General features: G+C 40.8%; 2 protein-coding genes and 1 non-coding gene across 8 annotated transcripts in view; 1 reads left to right on the top strand and 2 right to left on the bottom strand.

The window, feature by feature from the left end:
• Positions 1-26,409, top strand: part of NCKAP5 (NCK associated protein 5) — a 1,099,478-nt gene that overhangs the window by 539,155 nt on the left and 533,914 nt on the right. The window lies entirely within an intron of this gene.
• On the bottom strand, positions 13,126-13,197 carry TRNAC-ACA (transfer RNA cysteine (anticodon ACA)). Its single transcript has one exon. It is a non-coding gene; the product is annotated as a tRNA-Cys (tRNA).
• The window catches only part of LOC136162928 (ATPase GET3-like), a 38,289-nt gene continuing 34,173 nt past the window's right edge, over positions 22,294-26,409 (bottom strand). The window contains 1 exon segment of the mRNA XM_065927367.1: positions 22,294-22,491. Coding sequence (XP_065783439.1) covers positions 22,294-22,491 — 198 coding nt within the window.

Below are 26,409 nucleotides of genomic sequence, written 5' to 3'. Positions count from 1 at the left end.
AAACATGGACTGCATGCATGCTCTTAGTATATGTGTAGGGAAAAAAAACCCTGTGTCACCAAAATCCGTTCAGTGTTGACTCCACTCTTTCCAGACTTAAATCTTCTGCAACCTGGGTCATTTAGCTTAAACCCACAGTATTTTTTGAGATGTTATATTTATAGTGTGACTTTTGGCTTTCATATCTGAAAAATACTGATTTCCCACCATTTTGGAGGAGTAGAGAGTTGATGTGATAATAAAGTTTCAGCTCAAAGAGGAATACACTATAGGATATTATTTATATAGATTTAAATATACTTGCTTCTAGCATGGGTTTCAGATGCCTGTGGCTGGGGAAGGAGAAGTGGGGTCTAAACAGGCTGGGGGACAAAGAAATTACTACAAAAAGAAAGAGACTGTAAATCCATATTGAAATTAGTTTTTAAAATAGATCTTAAAAACACAGTCTGTTTTCCCATATCTATATATATACACACTCATATTTTTCGTATAGACATAGGGATTATTGTGCCAAGTGAAATATAAAATCATTTAAAACTGAATTCATGGTTGCTTTCTTTCATCGGGTATTTTCTAATCAAGTGACACAAAAGAAGCAAAACTATCACTTGGAAGTGTATGAGGTTGGGAATCATTGGCACACACTTGATTCAAAAATACAAATCTCATGTTTAAGGAACGGAATATGAGTAACATTCTATCCGAAGACCAGAACAGAAGTGTAAACCTTAAAGCAAGAATATTTAATAGAGGGTACCAGCAATTTCAAAGGTTCTTAGAATTATGTTTGGTCCATGAAAAAAAAGAAAAAAAAAAAGACAGTGGTTCCATCTGTTACTTTCTATTCCTAACAAAAGGAAATAAAAGGAGATCATTTTGATCAATGTCCTTTTAATTCCTGGACTTGGTATAAAATAAATCACAGTGTTGTGGCAGTTCATTTATAGCAGTTAAAGCAATGTGATGTGGCTTTCATGGTAACATGGGTTTCACTTGCTGAGCGCCTGGGACTTTGATTTGCCACATTACCTGCTGTGGTGTAAGTGATGCAAAATAATTATTGGGACTTCCTTGTCACAGTGGCCTATTCCACACCTGCACCCTTTTGTTGGGAGCCCGACAGGGATGCTGGATTTGAGTCTCCACTGAATAGATGTCTTCTCTGTGTAGTCCTTCTCCACTGGATTGATTTATGGGTGCATCAGGCTCTTTGTTAGCATGTAAACCCCTAATTAATTTAAAGCCCTCTGTAGAGAAATTAAACTCCTAGTTAAGATTTTTAACAGACTCAGATGGCTAATAATGGGGAGCAAGTCCTATTAATGGATTTACCATGGTCCCTGGCATTCGTCCTTCACAATGAGGGTTGGTATATGGGGCTTGGAGTGTATCCTGCAATAAAGGAAATCATTCCGTTGTTGGCTCTAAACCCAATTAGGCTTATCGTTAGAGTTCTAGCTTCCCATCTGTGGGGTGAGAGAGGGAGACACAGACAGAGACAGACATGGAACAGAAGAGACAGGATAGGGAGGGAGGAAAAACTGGACTGCATAAAGCTTCAGATGTTTCTCTCCAATTTATGACTCCAAGTTAAAGATCTACACTGGAGTTTGCCTTGGTTTAGGTCAGAGTAGAAAAATCACAGCGTTCTCAGAATGGTCTGAGAATAATTGAGTAAGAGGCCTTAAATTACCACAAAAAAACCCCCCTTATTTCTTTAGATTATTGTAAAACAATGAATTCTGAATGGATTAGTGACTTAAATGTAACATGAAACTCTGTAACTACTAAGATGAAGAAAACCCAGATGAATTTTTCTTTAATGTTGGTTTAGCAAAAGGCTTTCTACTTATGACTCAAACTCTAGATACAATAGAAAGTCTGTATTTCACGTGAATGCCTGATGTATTTAACATGAAGATTAAACATTATTTGCATGACCAAAAACACTGTAAGCAAAGTCAAAAGACAAGTGACAAGCTGAGGTAAAATGTTATCTATAATCTCACAACAAACAGCTAATATACCTAACATTTAAAAAAATCCTTTAAAAGTTGAGATTCAGAGGACCAAAAACCTAATAGAAAAAAATGGGGGAAAGACATGTGCATATAATCCACAAAAATGATATAAAAATGACGTATAGGCATATGAAAAAAAAGATCAAGCTCAGTTCTAATTAGAGACATGCAAAATAAAACATTGAGATGCTATTTCTTACCTATGAAAGTGGTAAAAACTAGACAATATCACAGCACGTTGTGTTGAGAGGCTGTGTTGGGAATAAACATTGTCATCCATTTTTAGTGGAAATGCAAATAGGTGCTTTCCTTCTGAAGGGAAATTTGGTAACATCTAACAGAACTGCATATATACTTACATTCAGACCTAGCGATCCTACTTCTAGGAATCTACCCTTATGATACATCTGCAACATGAACAAGGTTATTCATTTAAGATGCTTTGTAATTACAAGATGCTGGAAACAACCTAATGCCAATAGATAGGAGATTTATAAAATGATCTGTAGCATAGTTACCCAAGAGAATACTATGCAGCTGTGAACAAAACAAGAAAGATCTCTGTGAATTGGTCTGGAGTGATTTCATATTTGTGTGTGCTTATATATGTGTGTATGTATGTATACACACAGATATATTTTTCACATCTACACACATACAAACATATACATTGTACATACTTAACAGCCTATATAACCCCCCACACACAAATAATAAGCACAACAGTGTGGTATGAACAGAAGTGTAGATGTATACACCTGCACAGGTTACCATGTACATGTATTTCCCAGCGCCCTGAAGGGACTTAGCGAGTGGCACTCCGGTCACAGTGAGCACATCTAGAGCCCAGATCTTGATTTCTGAACACCGTTCACCAAAAAACTGAACTGAGACTCTTTGGAAGAGTGATTTACTCCAGAGCGTGGGCAGCAAAAACACAAGATGAACTTGAAATATGTTGTTTTCCCAGAAAGCGTAGAAATGTCCCCAAAGAGATGGAAATTTCTCAGAAGAACATGGGATCTGACCTGAAGCAGCTCCTAATAGCCAAAACTAGAGAAATATGAGTAGCAAAATAAATAATATCAATTACCCCAGAATTGAATCTTAACCTATAGAACGTATTTCCATGAGTCCATATGGAGGATTCTAAAATTAGTGGGTATAAGTTTGAGGAAAAGTCAAATTTACATATTCTCAGAGTAGCTCATACAAGTTGCCAGCTTCCCTTTGTATTTAATATAAATATATTATGTACATTTACATTAGCATTTATGTGCTACATGATAAATATATTAGTATTTATATAATATACTTATATGCATATTATAATAATATAAATGTATTATATTAAATGCAAAGGGAAGTTGGCAACTTTATAGCAGAGAGACCTCAACTAATGAGCAAAGTCAACATCACCCGTAGTAAGACAGTGGCACCACAAACTCTTGGTATGAGGCACTGAGAATATTTTTTGTGGTTATACTTTCCTATAAATATATACCCTCATTGCAATCATTAGAAAATCAGAAAAACTCAAATTGAGGAGCATTCTACACAGTAACAGATTTGTACTCTTTGTGATTCTCAAGGTTATGAATGTCAAGGAAGAACTGAAGAGCTAATATAAACTGGACGAGACTAAGGAGACATGCCAATAAATGCAACATGGGATCCTGGATAGGATACTGGAATAGGGGAAGGATATTGTTAAAAAAATAATTGATGATGTTCAAATATGCCCCTTAGTTAATGGTGTTATACCAATGTGAGTTAACATCCATTTTTATCATTGAAAACAATGTAGTACATATTTTCCTGTATCTCTTCATTTTTTTATCTGTGTTCCTGGTTTCCATATCTCTAATAAATCTATCGTACGTGCTATTTCACTTCAGTCGTGTCCAACTCTTTTCGACCCTATGGACGGTAGCCTGCCAGGCTTCTCTGTCCATGGGATTCTCCAGGCAAGAATACTGGAATGGGTTGCTGTCCTCTTTACCAGGGGATCTTCCTCACTCAGGGATCAAACCCACATCTGTTACGTCTCCTGCATTGGCAGATTGGTTCTTTTCCACTAGCACCACCTGGGAATCCTTTGTATCTATACTTGGGTATGAATGATGCTTGATATTTCCATATCCATTTCCTTTCTTCCAACTCCCCTCAGAGTTGCAACATGCCTCTTTTTTTTTTATAGGAAAGAACAAAAATAGAGTACATGTACCCAAGTTGTCTTTGGCAGTACCCCACGCCCGACCTCCTGTCATTTCCGAAAACAGGGAGTTTACTTAATCTTTACTAAGAGTTAATGGAGCCATCCTCAGAGGCCAAACGCAAGATCACCCGGGTCTTCACTGGTCACGTCTGGTATGAGGCTGGAGCCCTCTGCCTTCCTCAACTTGAACTTTCTGCATGGAAGCACAGTGCATTGCTCCCAGCACTGAACTGCTTTCATAAAGATAAGATAAATCGGGGCTATAGCTCCTAGCAAGTGGCAGGATTTGTGATGCAGAAACACTGGGATCATTCAGGAGTGAATATAATTTAGCGATCAGCGGAGTGTTCAGAGACAGAATGTGGGATCCACACAGGCTCTCCCGTTAGGACTCTGAGGATTTTTGTTTTCTTTGCTTTGTGTTTAAGTATTCCTTGGCCTCTGTCGTGCTCAGCCTGTTAGGAGTCCTTTTGGAAGCAGCATGTTTGTGCATCACCATTCCATAATTTTATGTGGCTGTTGAAATTCACATAAGCATAGATATTTGGCACCACACTATGGTTGTCTACCTTTTTGGCTTAATGATACAAAATTATCTAATGGGGGCCCACGTCTTAGTTTCTAATAAGCAAAAGACTCTTTTTCAAGAGCCTCCCTTCATAAAAATTCCTTGTATGTGATGGAGGGTACTTTTAATGCTGTGGATTTGACCTCATGAAGAGTGAGGATGTCAAATAGGCGTATTGACATGTTGACTTGGTCCCAGAAGAATTCTGTTAATAGTAGTTTTTCAAAGCAGTAGTTCATCAGTCCCTATATCCATTCACATCTTTATAGGTATGGCTCCTTTTTAAGAGACCCAAAGATCAGAAGACTATGTATTACTGTTTCTTATTATTTGGAGGAAAACTTAGTTATTTTGACCCCAGGTATCTTCTTTAAACAGGCCTTGAAAATACCTTTGTCAGTGTCTCATTTTTCTCTACTCAAAATGGGACTTCTTTTTTCCCTTTCTCATCACTGTATTTCAGTTATGGCTTTCTTCACCATGTTAGTATTGGTATCAGGAAACAGTGTAAGAAGTATGGAGGGGCTGACACTGTCTGATTCACTTGTTGGGGCTCTTGTGTCGACATCTGTTTCTGGAACTGAGAGGAAGCTAGGCTTCTCAGATTTTTTTTGATTGATTCAGACTTTCCACCAGAAGAGGGAGCCACATCCATTTAAAATCCATGTTGAGTTCTTTCCTAGGCAAGTTCTGGATGGAGTGCATGGGACAGGATGCTCTGAGCATCCCGGGCCCAGATCTTGTCTTTGGAGTGGGAGGGAGGCAGGCTCAGAGACCAGCACCAGAGACTGATAGCATGAGGATACTTTCAGCCCTGGGATAAGTAGATAGATCTTAATGTGTTTTTATATTAAAACAGTAATAGCAAAAATAAATAAATGAAGAAAGGCAACAACAAAAATAAAAAAGCTGCTTGCTTTTTCTCCAAAGCCCACATTTCTACCCAGCTGGGAAATCGCATCTCTGTTGGATTAAAAGGATCGGATCTCTAATTAAGTGTATAATAGCCTACTTTTCCACATCATTCTACAAAAACAACTCTCTCTTCTTTTGTGGAATTGATGCCACAGTATGAAAAATAGGTTGTAGCCTTTGTAACACAGTTTGAAATAAGCCTTCAAAAGGATACTGCCTCAAAATTCTCTCTACCTACCAGCTCTAGAGTCTAAAATTGCAGCGTGAGAAATGAATTCCTTTGGATTATTACATTTTACTTCAGTGAGTCTTAGAACTGTAAATATCTCCAGCATGGTAATATATTCATCTATCAGGAGCCATTTAACTGTGTATACTGGATTAGTTTATTAGACTTAAGAAGCTTGCCATCTGAGTGACTGAACCAGGAAATGGTTGTGCAATTTTATTTTTAATTTTGCTAATAATACTTAACATGATATCTACCTTCTTAATAAAATTTTAAGTGACAGTAACTGCCGTTGACAACAGTGTTGTACAGAAGATCTCTGGGACTTACTTGTCTTGTTAAACTAAAACTTTATGCCTGTTCATTAGCAAATCCCCATTCCCCCACCCCATCTCACCTCCCCCGCCCCAGACCAAGGCCCCTGACAACCACCATTCTACTCTTTACTGCTATGAATTTGACTGTGTTGGATATCTCATATAAATGGCTGCTCGCTTCAGTCGTGTCCGACCCTGTGTGACCCCATAGACGGCAGCCCACCAGGCTCCGCCGTCCCTGGGGTTCTCCAGGCAAGACCGCTGGAGTGGGTTGTCATTTCCTTCTCCAATGCATGAAAGTGAAAGTGAAGTCACTCAGTCGTGTCCGACTCGTAGCGACTCCATGGACTGCAGCCTACCAGGCTCCTTCGTCCATGGGATTTTCCAGGCAAGAGTACTGGAGTGGGTTGCCATTGCCTTCTCTACATATAAATGGAATCATGCGTTATTTGTATTTATGTGACTGGTTTAGTTCACTGAGATATAATGTCGTCAATATTCATTCCATATTGTAGTCCCTTCTTTTTTAAGGCTGAATAATATTCCACTGTGTGTGTATAACACAGTTTCTTTATCTGTTTATCTGCAGATGAACATGTAAGTTGTATCCATGTCTTGGATGTTGTGGATAGCCCTGGAATGAACATGGCACTGCTACTGGGCTGGTTATGTTTTGAAGGGAACTGGAGAGAGGTTATTCCTGTGTTGAGAATAACCTGTGACTCAGGGCCCAAATTAAAACATAAGTAAAATTAGACCTCAAAAAAGACATTATGGAAAGGAAATTTAGAAAAGAGGAATACACGTGTCTGAAGGTAATTCATCCATGGCACCATGGCCCTGGTGGAGTCTTGTCAACAACCTCGGAAAAATAGGCTGTGCTCATTTGACCACGATTGCCAGACATGGGTGGAGTTTCTTGGTAGCATCAGGCAATAGCTACTTCTTCTATTTTTTCCTCACCTACTACAACAATATGAATACAGAGCTGACTATCAAAGTCACAAAGGCAGGGTTGATGCCACTGAGTAGAATTCCTTTTTATAGCTGTTGCAGAGTTATCTGAGAACTCACACGGACAGCAGCTCCAGTCTACATTGGACAATGGTTGCAAGGACTTCTATTTGGGGGACACCTATTCTGCAGAAGCTCTTTACAACAACCTGTGAAAGTGACTCCTCTTAATACCACATTGTACTAGTTCAGAGATGTCAAATAACTTGCCCAACTCTCATAGCTAAGAAGTTGCAAATCTGGGTTTTGAACTCTGTGGGACCCCAAAGTCCAAGTTCCCAACTGTATGCTTTCCATTTTACAGGAAGTCCCCAGAGACAATGAAATTATACTTTTCTTCTAGTATTTTCACTTTTGACATGCCTGTCTTTCCAGCCATTTTAAAAAGAATTGCTTTTGCGTAAATCACTAAGACTTATTTAGAATATAATATATCCTGACTGAAATTATTTAAAAAGTCATCCAAGGGGAAACATGTACTAAAGTCAGTGTCTGATTATTGCAGTTTCTGTTGACTGTACGTTGGGAATACAGTGCATTTTTTGCATCGATGGACTTGTTGATTGCTTTACAAACAAACCTATGTTGCACAGTGATGCCTTATGCTTGGTCACCCCTTAATTGTTTACTCTTGCAGCCATGCTAGGTATTTGCTATTACTTTTAAACTCTGCCAGGTCTATTTCATAATATTCATTTTTCAGTTGCACAAAAGCCATCCTGTTTTCTTTCTGGAAACAGACGAAACCCACTGCTCTAGGTAGCACTCTTGGGGAACTGGCTGGATGTATGTGCAGGTGTGAACTCGCCACACACACACTAATAACTGAGTGGAAACCACTTTAATGTAAAAGCGTTGGGCTCAGCAATCCTGATAAACTCTCATCAGATATCCCTGCAGGCAGTGAGCAGAGGCTGGATGCTTATAGCAGCAGTCCTGGGTTAATATTGTCACAAAAGGGAAGCTGTGTATAACCGCTGATAAAAGATGGCAAAGTCGCTCTTCAAGAGGAAAGGATAGATGACAAACCATCTAGTTGTTTTGTCAGTAAAACTTGCCAGTCCCCAGAGTGAGCCTTCTTGAAAGGCAAACAGATGCACTACTTTATCTGTGCAATTGGACCTAATTGGGAATGAAAAGATTTCCATCTTGATTAGTGTGAGTGAGATTTCCTGTCACATATCTCATTGGAGGTTTCTACAAACAGAACAGCAGTTAAAACATGCGATCTGTGGCTCTTTTGCTTACTACAGTGAACTTTGGCATTTCAGGGTCAGGGTAGTAAGATAAGATTGCTGAGAATTGTTCTGAAGACTTTGGCCCAACTTGATAAGGTTTACCTTATTGTATGCATCTGCTGCTGCTGACAAGTGCTGGTTTGTTTTTCTTATGCTGGGATGCTGGGTCCAGGACTGAATTCTACAGCATTACAGAGGTATTGATAAAGAATGGAAAAATTGATTAACGTGGTCCCTTAAGGGACCTGGGAGAGGTCAGGTCAGGGCTGCTGGGAGAGAGGGGTAGCTTTTCTGATTGCCTGGCTGTGCTTAGAATATGGGGGTGCTGTCCATGGTGCAAAAAGGAAGTACAGGAATGGATAGACTCTTGGCTGGAATAAGCAATGGCAACCAACTCCAGTATTCTTGTCTGGAAAATCCCATGGACATAGGAACCTGACGGGCTTCAGTCCATGGGGTTGCAAAGAGTTGAATACCACTGAACATACACACACGGACTCTTGGACTCTTTATCTGAGGAGTAGTCTTGGTCTTTTTGCTATGAAAGAAATCTGCACCATTCATATAAAGAATAAGTTGGACCTTTACAAAAATGTAAGAAAATTTCTCAGTGAATATTAAACATAGGTAATAAAAATATGTATATTGTATTTTGTTTTTTTCTTCCTGGGGTGAAAGAAGAGGAAACTATTTCGGGGTCTTAGTGTCCAGTCTCAAGAGTTCTTCTTGGGAGTCAGTGAAGTTGCAGCAAACTTAACTCAGTGACTCTCGACTGACTCACAGAAGGAAGTGAGTTTTCTAGCAAGTCCAACAGGTGAAGCAGAGGAAGGGAGCCAGGCACAGGGGGGGACCTGGTCTGAAGGCTCTAACCTGCAGTAGATCTCTTCCATTGAGCCATTGCTCAACAACGCCTTTTGTTTGGGGAGACCCTATGATGGAAGAGTTCCCCAAAATGGTACAGACATCTCCATCAACAATGGACAGGAATCCATCCATTAGGCAAAAACTGGCTGTGGGCTTTTTACATGGGAATATGGTATTGTTCTAGACAAGGTAGATTCAAGCAAGGTCTATGGTCAAGACATGTATGTCAGTTGGAGTTCACCCTTAAAGACTATTTTGACAAAATATTAAGTCAAGAACTGTGGCTGCATAAAGTGGTTGTTAAGCACATTGAGCTCCAGAATTATATTGTCTGACTTTGAATCTTGACTGAAGCTTTGTGACCTTGAAAATATAACTTTACCTCTGCCGGGTCTGCGTATCTAATTGTAAAGTGGAAGTAGTGATTTTACCTAGTTCTAGGGTCATCATACGGAGAAGGCAATGGCAACCCACTCCAGTACTCTTGCCTGGAAAATCCCATGGACGGGGGAGCCTGGTAGACTGCAGTCCATGGGGTCACTATGAGTCAGACACGACTGTGCGACTTCACTTTCACTTTTCACTTTCATGCATTGGAGAAGGAAATGGCAACCCACTCCAGTGTTCTTGCCTGGAGAATCCCAGGGACGGTGGAGCCTGGTAGGTTGCTGTCTATGGGATCGCACAGAGTCGGACACGACTGAAGCAACTTAGCAGCAACAGCAGCAGGGTCATCATAAGGACGAAATGAGTTGTTATATAAAATACTTGAAATTGTGCCTTACACATAGTAAGCACACAATTAAAATTAGCTATGTATATTCTGTTATTTCTATTCTATTTCTACTCTGTTCTATTTCTAGTCTATTTCATGTTACAGTTATGACACTGAAGTTGACTTATTGAGTCAGATCATATTTATATAAACTTGGCATGGTCTGGAGTGTAACTGGTGATGTGGGGAGCAGGGATGTGTATTGGGAAAAATGATTTTTGTCATGTAAATAAAATGAAAATTTGTTCATACAAAATTGAATTTTCAGTCTTTAGAAGTCGTGCTGATCAAATGTTATCCTATCACAAATAAAGACACTAGACCCAATGTTACTTGACTTGCACAAGGGAAAATGGCTAGTTCATGCCAAAAGTTGAACTGGAAATGAATTCCTGTTCAGTGTGCTCTGATCCTGGTAGCATAGTGCAGGAATCAGGATATCAGCGTTCATTGCTTTACTTCATTGTATACGACTTCAGGCAGATCTGTTAACCTGAGAAGGAATCATTTTCTCATCTACAAAATAACAGGGCTTTCTGTCCTATAAACCCTTCAGAGTGGGAGGGTCAAATATATGATTATGATTTATGAACTCTAAAGAACTTTGCAAATAATAAGCTCTAATTATGCTTGCATCATTCACCATGCAGTTTAGAAATTATCTACATGGGAATTATTCTTAATTATGGCAAAGATATGGTGCATTCCAGTGATTTATTTTAGATCTCTCAATGATAGCTCAGTCCTTCCTTGTGATGCTTTCCACCTCTCACTGACATTTAAATCACTGGCCCAAAGCAGGCCAGGTGATAGTTTTTCAGGTTGTCACCTGTCATCCCAATACTGAGTAAATTTGTATCACCACAAAAAGACTTGAATTTTTATCACATGCCTACAACTGATTTTATGTAAATGACTTGTGTAACATGGGGAATTTCTTGATAGACCACAACCTGTTAAGTTTGGGACTCAAAATGGGTTGGAGCCACTGGAAAGCATTTGCACTGAAATTTTGAATTTACTTGTGAAAATTCAGATTTTAACTTTGAATTAGCTTAATGAAGATGGGGGCAGAGGCCATTTGGTGATGGAAAATTGTTACCAGTCAAAGGTCTTACAGAATCCCAGGAAGGAGCCACTCCTCTGGTATCAGGGCACTCAGCTTTGGGAAGCTTGGAACCAGCAAGTGCAGAGAAAAATATGATAAACTATTGACACTGACTTGCTCCAAGATGGTGGAGTAGAAGGATGTATGTTCATTTTCTCCTGCGAGAACTCCAAAATTACAACTCGCTGCCGAACAGCCATCGACAGGAGAGTGTTGGATCCCACCAAAAAATATACCCCACATCCAAGGGCAAAGGAGGAGCCCCTGCAGGACAGTAGGAGGGGCAAAATTGTGTTTAGAATCAAACCCCATACCCGCCAGAGATGCTCTGAGGGCTCAAACAAAACCTTGTACGCCACAGGAGACCCCACAGAGATGGAGCCAGATCTGCCTTTGAGTGTCTGAGTGTCCCCCGCAGAGGTATGGGTCAGCAGGGGGTTCTGGGTACAGCAGACCGGGGTGTGGCATAAGCCTTCTTGGAGGAGGTCACCATTACCCCACCATAGAGCCACCAGAAGTTACACTGGATTGGGAAAGCAGACTCAGAGGGCACAAACAAAACCTTGTGTGCACCAGGACCCAAGAGAGAGGAGCAGCAACCCCACAGGAGACTGACCCCGACTTGCCCGTGAATGTCCAGGAGTCCCCTCCAGTGGAGGCGTGGGTCAGTGGTAACCTGCTGCAGGGGTGGGGGCACTGAGTGTGGCAGTGTGTGCGAAGGACCTTTTAAAGGAGCTCGCCCTTTTCTTTATCACCTCCACATAGTTTGGTCTCAGGTCAAACAATGGGGCGGGAACAAAGCTCCGCCCATTGACAGAAAATTGGATTAAAGATTTATTGAGCATGTCCCCGCCCATGAGAACAAGACCCAGTTTCCCCCTCAGTCAGTCTCTCCCATCAGGAAGCTTCCATAAGCCTCTTATCAGAATGAAAACCACAATCACAGAAAACTAATGAAATTGATCACATGGCCCACAGCCTTCTCTAACTCAGTGAAATTATGAGCCATGAAGGAGAGGTCTGACAAAATGTGGTCCACTGGAGAAAGGAATGGAAAACCACTTCAGTATTCTTGCCTTGAGAACCCCATGAACAGTATAAAAAGTCAAAAAGATGAACTCCCCAGGTCAGTAGGTGCCCAATATGCTACTGGAGAAGAGTGGAAAATAACTCAAGAAAGAATGAAGAGATAGAGTCAAAGATGCCCAGACAGATGCCCAGATGTTGATATGAACAGTCATGTAAGTAGCGTCTGATGCTATAGAGAACAATACTGCATAGGAACCTGGAATGTTAGGTCCATGAATCAAGCTAAATTGGAAGTGGTCAAACAGGAGATGGCAAGAGTAAATATGAACATTTTAGGAGTCAGCAAACTAAAATGGACTGGAATGGGTGAGTTTCACTCAGATGACCATTATGTCTACTTCTGTGGACAGGAATCCCTTAGAAGAAATAGAGTAACCCTCATAGTCAACCAAAGAGTTTGAAATGCAGTTCTCAGATGCAATCTAAAAAACAACAGAATGATCTCTGTTCGTTTCCAAGGCAAGCCATTCAATATCACAGTAATCCAAGTCTGTGCCCCAACCAGTAATGCTGAAGAAGCTGAAGTTGAATGGTTCTATGAAGACCTACAAGACCTTCTAGAACTAACACACCAAAAGATGTCCTTTTCATTATAAAGGACTGGAATGCAAAAGTAGGAAGTCAAGAGATACCTGGAAGTGAAGTGAAGTTGTTCAGTCATGTCCAACTCTTTGCAACCACATGGACTGTAGCCTACCAGGCTCCTCCTTCCATGGAATTTTCCAGGCAAGAATACTAGAGTGGGTTGCCATTTCTTCAGGAGATCTTCCCAACCCAGGGGTTGAACCTGGGTCTCCTGCATTGTAGGCAGATGCTTTACCATCTGAGCCACCTGGGAAGTCCAGGGAAGAGATACCTGGAGTAACAGGCAAATTTGGCCTTGGAGTACAACATGAAGTAGGGCAAAGGGTAACAGATTTCTGCTGAGAGAACGCACTGGTCATAGCAAACACCCTTTTCCAACAACACAAGAGAAGACTCTATACATGGACATCACCAGATGGTCAACACCGAAATCAGATTGATTATATTCTTTGCAACCAAAGATGGAGAAGCTGTATATAGTCAGTAAAACAAGACTGAGAGCTGATTGTGGCTCAGATCATGAACTCCTTATTGCCAAATTCAGACTTAAATTGAGAAAGTGGAGAAAACCACTAGACCATTCAAGTATGACCTAAATCAAATCCCTTATGAGTATACAGTAGAAGTGAAAAATAAATTCAAGGGATTAGAGCTGATAGAGTCCCTGAAGAACTATGGATGGAGGTTTGTGACATTGTACAGGAGGCATAGATCAAGACCATCCCCAAGCAAAAGAAATGCAAAAAGGCAAAATGGTTGTCTGAGGCAGCCTTACAGATAACTGAGAAAAGAAGAGAAGTAAAGGGCAAAGGAGAAAAGGAAAGATAAACACATTTGAATGCAGAGTTCCAAAGTATAGCAAGGAGAGATAAGAAAGCCTTCCTCAGTGATCCATGCAAAGAAATAGAGGAAAATAGTAGAATGGGAAAGACTAGAGATCTCTTCAAGAAAATTAGAGATACCAAGGGAACATCTCATACAAAAATGGGCACAATAAAGGACAGAAACTTTATGGATCTAACAGAAGCAGAAGATATTAAGAAGAGTTGGCAAGAATACACAGAAGAACTGTACAAAAAAACATCTTCATGTCCCAGATAATCACGATGGTGTGATCACTCAGCTAGAGTCAGACATCATGGAATGCGAAGTTAAGTGGGCCTTAGGAAGCATCACTGCAAACAAAGCTAGTAGAGGTGATGGAATTCCAGTTGAGCTATTTCAAATCTTAAAAGATGATGCTTTAAAAGTGCTGCACTCAATATGCCAGCAAATTTGGAAAACTCTTCAGTGGTCACAAGACTGGAAAAGGTCAATTTTCACTCCAACCCTAAAGGGCAATGTCAGAGAATGTTCAAACTCCTGCACAATTGCACTCATCACACGTGCTAGCAAAGTAATTCTCAAAATTCTCCAAGCCAGGTTTCAACAGTACGTGAACTGTGAACTTCTAGATGTATAAGGTTGAATTAGAAAAGGCAGAGGATCCAGAGATCAAATTGCCAACATTTGCTGGATCATCGAAAATGCAAGAGAGTTCCAGAAAAACATCTTCTACTGCTTTATTGATTATACCAAAGCCTTTGACTGTGTGGATCACAACAAACTGTGGAAAATTCTGTAAGAGATGGGACCGCCTTACCTGCCCCCTGAGAAATCTGTATGTAGATCAAGAAGCAACAGTGAGAACTGGACATGGAACAACAGACTGGTTCCAAATTGGGAAAAGAGTACATCAAGCCTGTATATTGTCACCCTGCTTATTTAACTTATATGCAGAGTACATCATGTGAAATGCCAGGCTAGATGAAGCACAAGCTGGAATCAAGATTGCCTGGAGAAATACCAATAAGCTCAGATATTAGATAACACCACCCTTATGGCAGAAAGTGAAGAACTAAAGAGCCTCTTGATGCAAGTGAAAGAGGAGAGTGAAAAGTTGGCTTGAAGCTCAACATTCAGAAAACTAAATTCATGGAATCCAGTCCCATCACTTCATGGGTACTAGGTGGGCAAACAGTGGAAACAGTGAGAGACTTTATTTGGGGGGGGGGGTCTCCAAAATCACTGCAGATGGTGACTGCAGCCATGAAATTAAAAGATGCTTGCTCCTTGGAAGGAAAGCTATGACCAACCTCGACAGCATATTAAAAAGCAGAGACATTACTTTGCCTACAAGGGTCCGTCTAGTCAAAGCTGTGATTTTTCCAGCAATGTTGTATGGATGTGAGAGTTGGATTATAAAGAAAGCTGAGCACCGAAGAATTGATGCTTTTGAACTGTGATTTTGGAGAAGACTCTTGAGAGTCCCTTGGGAGATCAAACCAGTCAATCCTAAAGGAAGTCAGTCCTGAATATTCATTGGAAGGACTGATATTGAAGCTGAAATTCCAATAGTTTGGCCACCTGATTCGAAGAATTGACTCCTTGGAAAAAGACGCTGATGCTGGTAATGATTGAAGGCAGGTGGAGGAGGGGATGACAGAGGATGAGATGGTTGGATAGTATCACCACCTCGATGGACATGAGTTTGAGCAAGCTCCAGGAGTTGGTGAATGACAGGGAAACCTGGCATGTTGCAGTCCATGGGGTCACAAAGAGTTGGACACAACTGAATGACTGAATTTAACTGAGCTGACTGAATTCAAAGACAATCCTAGGTAATCTTGTCATATGTAATGTGTCTTGGTGATTGCTAGCCATCTTCAAGAAGAAATATATAAGGTGTCTATGCTAGAGACTAAAAAGAAGAAACATATTTTAAATCATAACTTGGAGAAATGTCAGCCTCCTAAAATCAGACGTTAGTTTTTAAAATCTTTCTGTTAACTGTAGTGCAATTCTTAAATTTATGTATGTGATGAATTTACAGAGAATTCAGGTCTATACTGAAACTAAAGACATAGCTTGGATAATGTGAGCTATTCTGTAAACACTTGAGGATTTGAGATATAAAACAGATTAAGATGAATCAGGAATGAAGCATTCTTCATTATGCTATCATGTGTATCTGTGTTTAAATTTAAGATAGGAGAAACTAGCCTAGAGCAATAATGCAAAAGGCATAAGGAGAAATTATGTAAAGAAAAAACTCTGTATTTCAGCACTCTTCAGAAGGGCAAAGAATTATAAATATTATAAATGACTTAAAAGCAAGACAGTGGTTAAGTAAAAGGTGGCATAGCCCTCTGTGATATATCATGCAGCCATTTAAATTTTTATGAAGGCTGTGTGGCAACACCAAAAAAGTATTCACTGATACAATGTTAAACAAGATACTAAACTGCATGTAAATTATGCCTACATCTCTGTTAGATATGAACTAGGTAAAATGACAGACATAAAGTTATGTTGGAGTGAAATAATGGTTCTCAAGTTTTCTTATCTTCTCAAACTTCAGAGTTCTTTTTCTCTGGGATGTTCCTCTGATAGTTCTTTGCAGAGCTGACTCTGTTCCATCCTTCTTTTGTCTGTGGATGTGGCATCCTCAGACAGACCTTCTACCATAGTATCCCACTTGATGCTGCTGCCAGAGCATGATCCTCAGTTTGTCTGGCATCCCTGGGGAGCAGAGGTCACATCTCCTTCACCCGCATTGTTTGTATAGCACCAAACACAGCATCCTATTCTATAGTAAGCTTTTGAACATCTGTTGACTAATGAATGCTGTGGAGTTAGCAAAGAAATAATGTAACTTTTTATATAAACTAAAGTGAAGAGATAATGACTCAATCAGAGCCCCGTTTAATGATTTTTATAATTTTCCTTGCCTTCAAAGAACAGAAGACTTGGAATTCCTACCAGGGCCCTGCCTCTTTGGGCACCAAGTTACCTAAGGAGCTAATTAATCATCGGAAGGTGACTGGAGAGAGTGACGTTCAGTGCCAGGGATGGGAGATGACATGAAGACATGACCCCTGGATCTTGGTGACACCAGAGGAGCACCCTTGTTTCACACACCAAGGCTTAGACCCACCAGAACCAAATGTCTCTGTTGTCTGCCCTGGACCCCCTGCTCTTTCTGTCTCCCTAGCTCTTTTTTTCTGAAATTTCCTTCTGCTGAGGAGTCAGTTCATTTCTCTGTCTGTCTCTCTCTCTCAAGGCATGTAGCTGTAGTCCATTCATTTTCACATCTGTATAGTTTAACTCTGTATGGATATCGACTGAAAAAAATGCACAACCTAAAAGTTGAGAATTAAGTTTTATTCAGCCAACATTCTGAGGACTTCAAGCCTGGAAGATAGGACTCGACTTTTTGAGGTACTGCTCTGTAGAGACTAGGAGGGAAGCCAGGATGCATAGGAGTTTTTTCACCAAAGTAATTACTATTAATTAAAGAAAACCAGATATCTCAAGTTAATACACTTTTCTATGTATGGGAAGATGCAAGAGTGTGGACTCACTGAAATCATTCCTTTGACATGCACCTCAGCTCTCTGGGGCCAGCATCCTGTGCCTTTTCATCCCGAGTCTTCTCAGGGTACACCGTTGTGGGTGGCGGCCGTGACTGACTCCTTGATGGTGGGCATCCTGTTTACATCCTGAGTTTTCCCAGGGCTCACCATCAGGGTGGCTGTAAAGTGATGGCTTGATGGATGCAACATCATTTGCTTACTGATATGGCAGGCGGCATTTCTCTTTCACATGGATATACCACAAGGTATCTATTCTTCTACTAATGGAATTTTAGACTGCTTCTCCAAACAACAGTGAATAGGGCTCTTTCAAGAGTTTCTTGAAGGTACTACCTAGTAGAATCTCTGGGTCATAGGCTATGAGCATCTTGAAAATGATCGTAGAATGCTGGCTTGTTTTCAAGGGGCAGGGAGCAGTTTGCAGTCCCATCGCAGTACATGAGAGTTATGTCTGCTTTTCATCAGTTTATCACTCTCAGTGCTACTGACATTTGAGACCAGTGATTCTCTCCTGGGAAGGCTGAGAGGGAGCTGTCTGTGGGCTATTGGATGCTTAGCAGATTTCCTGACTCTTATCTACTAGATGCCAGTGGCATTATTTCCACCGTGTTACTACCAAAATTGTCTCCAGACATAGCCAGATGTCCCCCGAAGAGGGTGGGGGGCAAGGCAAAAGCCTCCCTCTTTGAGAACCACAGCTCTATGTCTTGCCAACACTTAGAATTTTCCAGGCTCTTTTCAAATCACTTAACACCATAGATCTGGGCAGGCTGTGTCTCAGAGGAGGAATCTTTTTAGGCATCCAAGCTTAGCTTATTGCTCTAAGTTAAGGTATTTTCCCACAGTTTTGGGTGAAGAATAGTGACTCATTGGAAAAGACCCTGATGCTAGGAAAGATTGAAGGCAGGGTGAGAAGAGGGTGACAGAGGATGAGATAGTTGGATGGCATCACCAATTCAATGGATGTGAACTTGGGCACACTCTGAGAGATGGTGAGGGACAGAGAAACCTGGCATGCTGCAGTCCATGGGGTTGCGAAGAGTTGGACACAACTTGATGACTGAACAGCAACAAAGTTTGGGTAAAGAACTTTTTACACCACTTGGCATCATAGTTAATTTTATGGATGAGCCAATATAGACTGTTGAAAGGGATTAATTTATCCATCATGAAAAAAATGTTTCCCTGCCTCCATGGGGAGTTTCTCCATGCATTGCATTCTCATAGCAGGGCTCTGTATACAGTGAACCATTAGAAATTGTGTTTTTGCCTGAGGGCTTGGAATTGTTCTCTGTTTGCCATGACTAACTTCCTTTATATTGTCTGTTTTCTTAGGCATTGCTGTGCTTAAAATAAGTATTCACTTGATGCTTGTTTTGTTCAGTTGAGATATGCCCATGTTTAAGATATTGAAGTTTTGAGAATCCATACTTACAAAACAGATAAATTATTCAGGCTAGATACACAAGAAAAGGTTCTTACCTAGTTTAAAATGCTGCCTCCAAATAACAGTGTTCTCTGAATTGGAATTCATCTAATGCAATTACTACTTGACAGAGAAACTAAAAGTTAAGATGTTAAGGCAACCAAGAAATAAAGCTAAAAATTCCTTTGAAATGAGAATAGCATGAGAAATGGAGCATTTCCTGCCGTATCAGTAAACAAGGATGTCATAGTCGTCAGCAATTCCTACCCTCCAGGGCATTCAGGAAGGAGAAGGCTACCTGTGATCTGGCAGCAGGAGGCTGCAGTCACTCCCTACAGTGAGCACAGGGGGGGAATCAGGATGTGAAGAATCACAGGATACTGGCCCCAGATAGCTGAGATGCATATGAAAGGAATGATTTTCAGTGAGCCCAGACTTTTGCTTCTTCCTATATGTAGAAAAGCACTAAATTCCTTGAGATATCCAATTTTCTTTAATTCACAAAAATGTTTTTGATATTCAGACTACCTGCCCTTTGTTATCAACTTCTGTATAACCTGACAACTCCCCCCACCTCCTCAGAGCAGTTCTCTCAGGGTCACATGAGATGCTGTCTCTTGGGCTTGAAGTCCTAAAAATTCCCACCAAATACAACATGATTCTCAACTTTTAGATTGTGACTATTTGTTAAGTGGACAAGAGGTCAATAGGAAAATGAAAAATGTTTAAATAAACAAACAACAACAAAAACTCTACTGCTCACTAAACCTTTTCAAGAATACATGGGTAAATACCATCTCAGCATCTCTGAATTGTTAAATTCTTTGGGCAGAAGCTATGCATTTTGGAGTTCCAGTGCCAAATGATTTTCATTCTGAAGTTTTACTCCAGCAAGAAATATAAAGCTGGCCTGACTTAGTGTTGACTAATAACTATCAGCTGGCCTGACTTAGTGTTGACTAATAACTATCAGTGGTAGGGAGATGTGATGATAAGTTTTTTCAAAATATCTGAGAACATTTGGCAAGTAAAATATCTGTCTCCATTTTCCTTGGGGCCTCTGTTATTGAATGTTTCAGCTCAGGAACCCAAGAATGCTTATATTCCCATGACATCAGGCTTTTCTGAGCAGCTGATAAATCAGGACTCAGTGCCCTTGTGCCTGTACAAATAGAGGCAATTAAGTTAGAGCCCAAGAAAGAACTGTGTTCCAAGAACAGCAGTGTATATGGGGCCTTCAGGACCAATCACATAGGCAGAAGCAGGGCACCCCAAACGGTAGGATGTGGTCATCTGAAGGACTGGCTCTTTAGTTCCCCTCAAGGTTTCCAAAGTGCTGTGGAAGCATTTTCTTTTTTACTTTTGCATTTCCTGAAACTTAGTCCTTCATCTTTTTTAAAAACATAAAGGTAGAACATTTTTTGCCTCTCTTGAGGTATGGCATAACACCTAAATTTCCTTGGATGGTTCTCTTTAAAACTTCTCCTTTTATGGAACTGAAAACACCACCCTAGTCCTCTAGTGCCTTCTTTATGTCACTGATCCTTCACAATAATGCATTTAGTTATATGGCGAGCAATAACATATGGCTGTTTAGGGGATCCTACTCTTGAAAAGCACTTGGTTTACAAACACAGTTATTTTAACTGCAGAAAGTAATTTAGGGGAAGTCACAAGTGGCTTTGAAAGCTCTCAATTTCCTGGCTTGTCTTCTTAAAAGACTATATATTTGTGAAGGTGTAAATACTTGAATGAAACATTTCCTAAATTTAGAATGTTTATATATATAAATATTATCAAGAAATTCGAGTCCGTGTTTCTGTAGGGGAAGAAAATTTTCCCCTTCCTTCCTTCTAGATTCTTTGGCTGCTCTAATAATTATATTAACATAAGACAGATTAACATGAGAAAAAAGAAGTTTAATTTTATATGTAGGAGAGTTGCATGAAGACATGAGTGAAGTTGCTCCGTGGTGTCCGACTCTTGGTGACCCCGTGGATTGCAGCCTACCAAGCTCCTCTGTCCATGGTATTTTCCAGGCAAGATTACTGAAGTGGGTTGCCATTTCCTTCTCCAGGGGATCTTCCCAATGCAGGGATGGAAACCCGGTCTCCCACATTGCAGGCAGACCCTTTACCATCTGAGCACAAAGACATGAGGCAGTTCCAAATGTCAGGCCGTTGAGGCTTGTGTGTCATATTGAGCCAAGGAGGAGGGGTTAGGGGTCAGAGACTTCACAGGGGAGAAAGGATTCACAGAAAGTTGGCAAGAGCTAGTGTTTGGTAAACAAATGTTTGCCATGCCCTGCAGATCAGTCTTTCCGAAAAAAAAAATTTATTTCTGGTAATAACTCTCTTCCTGGTACAGCTCCCCACCCCCATCTAAATTCTTTCAGGCAGTTAATGGAGAAGTAAAATCTCTTTGGGTTTCTTGGGCCTTGATTGTCTTCAGCTTGAAATAAGTCACAGGCCAAAGCAGTGCATTCTAGAGTGACCTGTCTCAACCTCATCATTTCCTTAAGAGTCAAAATGGGGCCTCCAGTGTGGAGGTTGATTAGTAAGTCAGAGTCCCAAGGGTGTTCAAGAAAGAATTTGGGCTTCTGTAGATCACTTTGATTTCCCCCCCCGCCCCATAGTAACACTGTATTTACAGGGATAAATAAATGTTGTATTTCCATTTACAAAAATAAATATGACACTGCAGCTTGAAGTATTGTATTTATACTTTTCTTTTCCATAGAGCAATCCCTTCCTGACTTAAGATGCTATAACTCTAATAAATGTGGGTACAGTCCTTTTTAAATTTAAAATGTTTTTCCATGCAGATCTTTACTCTTTAGTACCGTGCTTTATGTGAATTTTAAATGCAGTAATTAAATTTCTTACCAAAAAAAGTCTTGGCTAACAGTATTCCTTGACTGTGATAGAAATTATCTAAAACTTAAAAAAAATCTTTCTTCGTGGACTTTTGTCTATTTATGTAGAGTATGTTTTCTGAGGCTAGTGGTATGGTTGTTGAAAACATACGCTTTCAAGAGTGGCGAACGCCTAATTATAGGCTCTGTATATGAACTCTGCAAGAGGGCACAGAGTAAGAACAAGAAGAAGCAAGTGCAAATCGGATCCTTGAGGGTGGGGAAGGGAGGATCATGTGAAGTCCCTTGAATCTGAACCTACATTTCAAGGGCTTTCCAGGAAATTAAGGCAGATCTGTACTTTTCACCTTGGCTGTGTATCCTTTGTGGTTGTAGAAGAAATTGCCTTTGTGCATAACTCTGGGGTGTCCTGCTTTCCTTTTGGCATGAAAAGTAAAATAAATATTTCTTGGACATCCTGGGCTTTGGGGGTGCAATTACTTTTCAAAACTTGGATCTCACTTGAGAGCTTCTGATACTTAATTTTAAAATGGGTTTCTGTCTTTATACTTTCACTTGAGAAATATCCTCGTTGCCAGAGACCACGGCGCTTCGCTCAGTCCTGTATTGACATGTAATGTTGACATTGGAGCGCTAGGTGGCGCTTTTCCAGCTTTGGTTGGAAGGCTGACTCTTCAGCGCGTCTACTGTAGTTACAAATGCCATGTGTGTATGTGTATCCCTCAGATACAAGGTAGTGTTTGCCAAAGTGCTTGGCATACTGAAGGACCCATATGCTTGCATCACAGATTGGCCAGGAGTGTAGTTCTCCGGGGCAGAGTCTACATTTAGCTTTGAATTCAGTTTTTGGATGTGTAATGTTTAAATATATTTTCAGATAGACTGATTTTAATGAATATGTATGGAGTTCATGCTGCACATAGAACAAGGCTTTAGGTGGTAGGGGATTAAAATGAGTCAGGGGTCTTGGCTCCTGTCTCAAAGAGGATGTCAGTGCAGTAATTACTAAGCAGTTGATCAACAAGCGTAAGGTAGTATATTACTATGTAATTAGTAATATAATGAGTAAAACAGTGTCCTCCCTAGAAATAGTTTTTCACTTGGATTTTTCCAAGTGATAAAGGAGAAAACTCTGGACCTTAACGTTGGCCCTGTGTATAGAAAGTCCTCAGAGAGGAAAGAGTAGGAGGAAGAGTGAGTAAACTGCTTGCCTGAAAGCTTCAATTTGGATACACTGGAAAGTAGGTTATTGGTTGGGGGGCTTGGATGCTGCTCAGAGTGGGTATTTGATACATATAGTTCTCAAAGCTTATTTTAGCGCTTGTAATGTGTTGAGCTATGCCCTCTCCCTCCAGAATTCATATGTTGAAGTCCTAAACACAACTCCCAGAAGGTGACTATTTGAAAACAGATTCACTGAAGATGAAATCAGTTAAGATAAGAGTTTAATGCAATAGTATGAACTCCTAATCCAGTGCCTGATGTCTTTAGAAGAAGGGAATTTGGATACAGACATGCACATAGGGAGAACATCATGTGAAGGCTGAATGTAGCATCACCACAAGCTACAGATCCAGCTGAAACTAGAAGAGAGGCCTGGAATAGGTCCTTCCCTAGCACCTTCAGAAGGAGTTTGGCCCTGATGACACCTTGCTTTCAGACTCTGCCCTCCAGGACTGTGAGAGGATACATTTCTGCTGGGCTCTGTCTCCTCTTTTGTGGTCCTCTGTTACTGCAACCCTGGTGAACTAACAGCCATGGAACCTTTTTTGCAAATGTAGTCATACCCAGAGATGATGTGAAAACTATCAACATAGAACTGCTATGACTGAAGGAAGGATGGAAAGCAGGGCTCAGCGACCCCCATCATGGAACCTGCACACTCCTCTTTGCTTTGCTCTGCATCCTAACTTTGGCCTAGGGTGACCCCTGTGAACAAGTAAACCATTGTTTAACTCATAAACCTTATGATCCATCCTAACCAATTAAGTTTACCCTTCTAGTTGAGCTGTTCTTTTCACAGTTATCCCGACTTGCTTGTTCCTGCCACTGCCATGTCTTTTCACTTGTTTGAAATATTTATTTATGTTTTATTTTTTAATATTTATTTATGTTTGCTGCTCTGGTTCTTCATTGCTGCGCACAGGCTTTCTCTGGTTGTGGAGTGGGGGCTGCTCTCTACTTGTGGTGTGTGGGCTTCTCACTGCGGGGATTCTCTTGTTGTGGAACACAGGCTCTAGGGCATGTTGGCCTGGTAGTTGTGGCATGCGGGCACAGTAGTTGTGGTGGACAAGCCTAGCTGCACCATGGCATGTGGCATCTTCCCAGATCAGACTTGGAACCCATGTCTCCTGTGTTAGTAGGTGGATTCTTTACCACTGGACCTCCAGGGAAGTTCCCCACTTCTTCATGTAGCACTTTTCCTTATTCCCCTCTGGTGGCTAGGACAGTAAAGAATCCACTTGCAGTGTGGGAGACCTGGGTTTGTTTCCTGGGTTGGGAAGATCCACTGGAGAAGAGAATGGCAACCCACTCTAGTATCCTTACCGGGAGAATTACATGGACAGAGGAGCCTGGCAGGCTACAGTCCATGGGGTCACAAAGAGTTGGACACAACTGAGCAACTTTCACTGTTCTTTATTCAAACAATTCAAGTTCTAATTCCTGCAAAAAGCCTTCTGTGACTTCTACAAATCTCACTGACTTTTCTCTCCTCCAGATCTTTTCAAAATTTAATTTTTTTTTAATTGAAAGAAAATTCCTTTACAATGTTGTGTTAGTTTCTGCTGCCTAACAATGTGAATCAGTCATAATTTTACATACATCCCCTGCTTCTTGAGCCTCCCTTCCCTATCCTCACCATACCCCTCCAGGTTGGCACAGATCACCAGACTGGACTCCGTGTGTTGCATGGCTACTTCCCACTAGCTAGCTGTTTTTATGTGTATATGTCGCTACACCAGTGGTTCTTGCCAGACTCTGCATCTTCTACTTAATTATGAAATGTGTTGCTTTATAGAGTAGTGCTACCCCACATATAAATCTTTCATAGATTCTTTGTATTAGTCTTTAGTTGTTTCCATAAATTATGTACATTTAGCAGATTATAGTGACTAGGTATATTTTATATAGGTTCAGTAGGTCAGAAATCTGGGACGGCTTGACTGGTTTCTCTGTTCCTGGTCTCATAGGTCCACATCGAGGAGGTGGCCAGCTGGGCTCTTATTTGGGGATTCTGGGAAGAATCTGCTTCCATGTTGATTCATGTTGTTGGCAAGATCTGGTTCCTAGTGATTGTGGGACAGAGGTCTTCATTTTTCTCAACTGGGAGCCACTGCTGACTCCTGGAAGCCTTCTAGTTAGTCCTAGCATGTGGGCCCCTATGCCTCAGAGCTGGGAATAGTGCATTCAATCCTTTTCTTTCTTGGAAGCTCTCTGACTTCTCCTTCTGCCTCATCTCTCTGAATAAAGCAAGAGAAATTCTCTGTTAAAGACTCATGGGGTTAGATTCATCCTATCCTTATAATCCAGGATAATATCTCTATTTGAATTGTGTAACCTTAATTATATCTTCAAAATCCCTTCTGATTAATTTATAGATTACAGTGATTAGAGCATGGACATCTTGGGGGAGGAGGGATATTATCCAATATTCCAACAGTCTTTAAGAGCCAAAATCCTATGTTGTATTTCTTCTGTATTCCTTCTGCCCTCGAGGTCCACTCACCTCCAATGCCTAGAGTAATAGTAGGTTCTCAGTAACTTTAGAGGAGAGGGAAATGGCAACCCACTCCAGTATTCTTGCTTGGAGAATCCTGTGGACAGAGGAGCCTGGAGGGCTGCTGTCCATGGGGTCACACAGAGTCGGACACGACTAAAGTGACTTAGCAGCAGCAGCAGCAGTAACTTTAGATATTGATGGATTAATTGAATTATTGATAATCACTGAGGTACCATTTTGTATTATTAATCCAATAGCCAATGATCTAAATGATATTTGGCAAGACTATTTTGTTGATTGAATGAGGTGGATTGAGACCCCAAATACTGAAGGTATACAGACAAGCAAGTGGTAGAACTAACCTAGAAATGAGGTAATAGAGGTTGTTGGGGAAATGGAGATTAGAGAAACTCTGTTCCTCAGAGGTGTGAATAGGACACCTGGATGCTACTGTGGTAGGTGGCCCCTTATTTACATGTCTGGCACAAAATCTCAATGATATGTTTTGAATGAGCAAATGAATGAATACAGCACTTTCAGTTCAGTTCAGTTCAGTTGCACAGTCATGTCCGACTCTTTGTGACCCCGTGAACTGCAGCACACCAGGCATCCCTGTCCATCACCAACTCCCGGACTTTACCCAAACTCATGTCCATCGAGTTGGTGATGCCATCCAACCATCTCATCTTCTGTTGTCCCCTTCTCCTCCTGCCCCCAATCCCTCCCATCATCAGGGTCTTTTCCAATGAGTCAGCTGGCCAAGGTATTGGAGTTTCAATTTCAACATCAGTCCTTCCAATGAACACCCAGGACTGATCTCCTTTAGGATGGACTGGTTGGACCTCCTTGCAGTCCAAGGGACTCTCAAGAGTCTTCTCCAACACCACAATTCAAGAGCATCAATTCGTCTGTGCTCAACTTTCTTTCTAGTCCAACTCTCAAATCCATACATGACCACTGAAAAAATCATAGCCTTGACTAGACGGACCTTTTTTTGACAAAGTAATGTCTCTGCTTTTTATTTTTAT

Source organism: Muntiacus reevesi, chromosome 3, assembly GCF_963930625.1.
Source record: "Muntiacus reevesi chromosome 3, mMunRee1.1, whole genome shotgun sequence".
Lineage (NCBI taxonomy): Eukaryota > Metazoa > Chordata > Mammalia > Artiodactyla > Cervidae > Muntiacus > Muntiacus reevesi.
The sequence above is the reverse complement of the archived record's forward strand: the minus strand, read 5'-3'. Positions and strand labels throughout refer to the sequence as shown.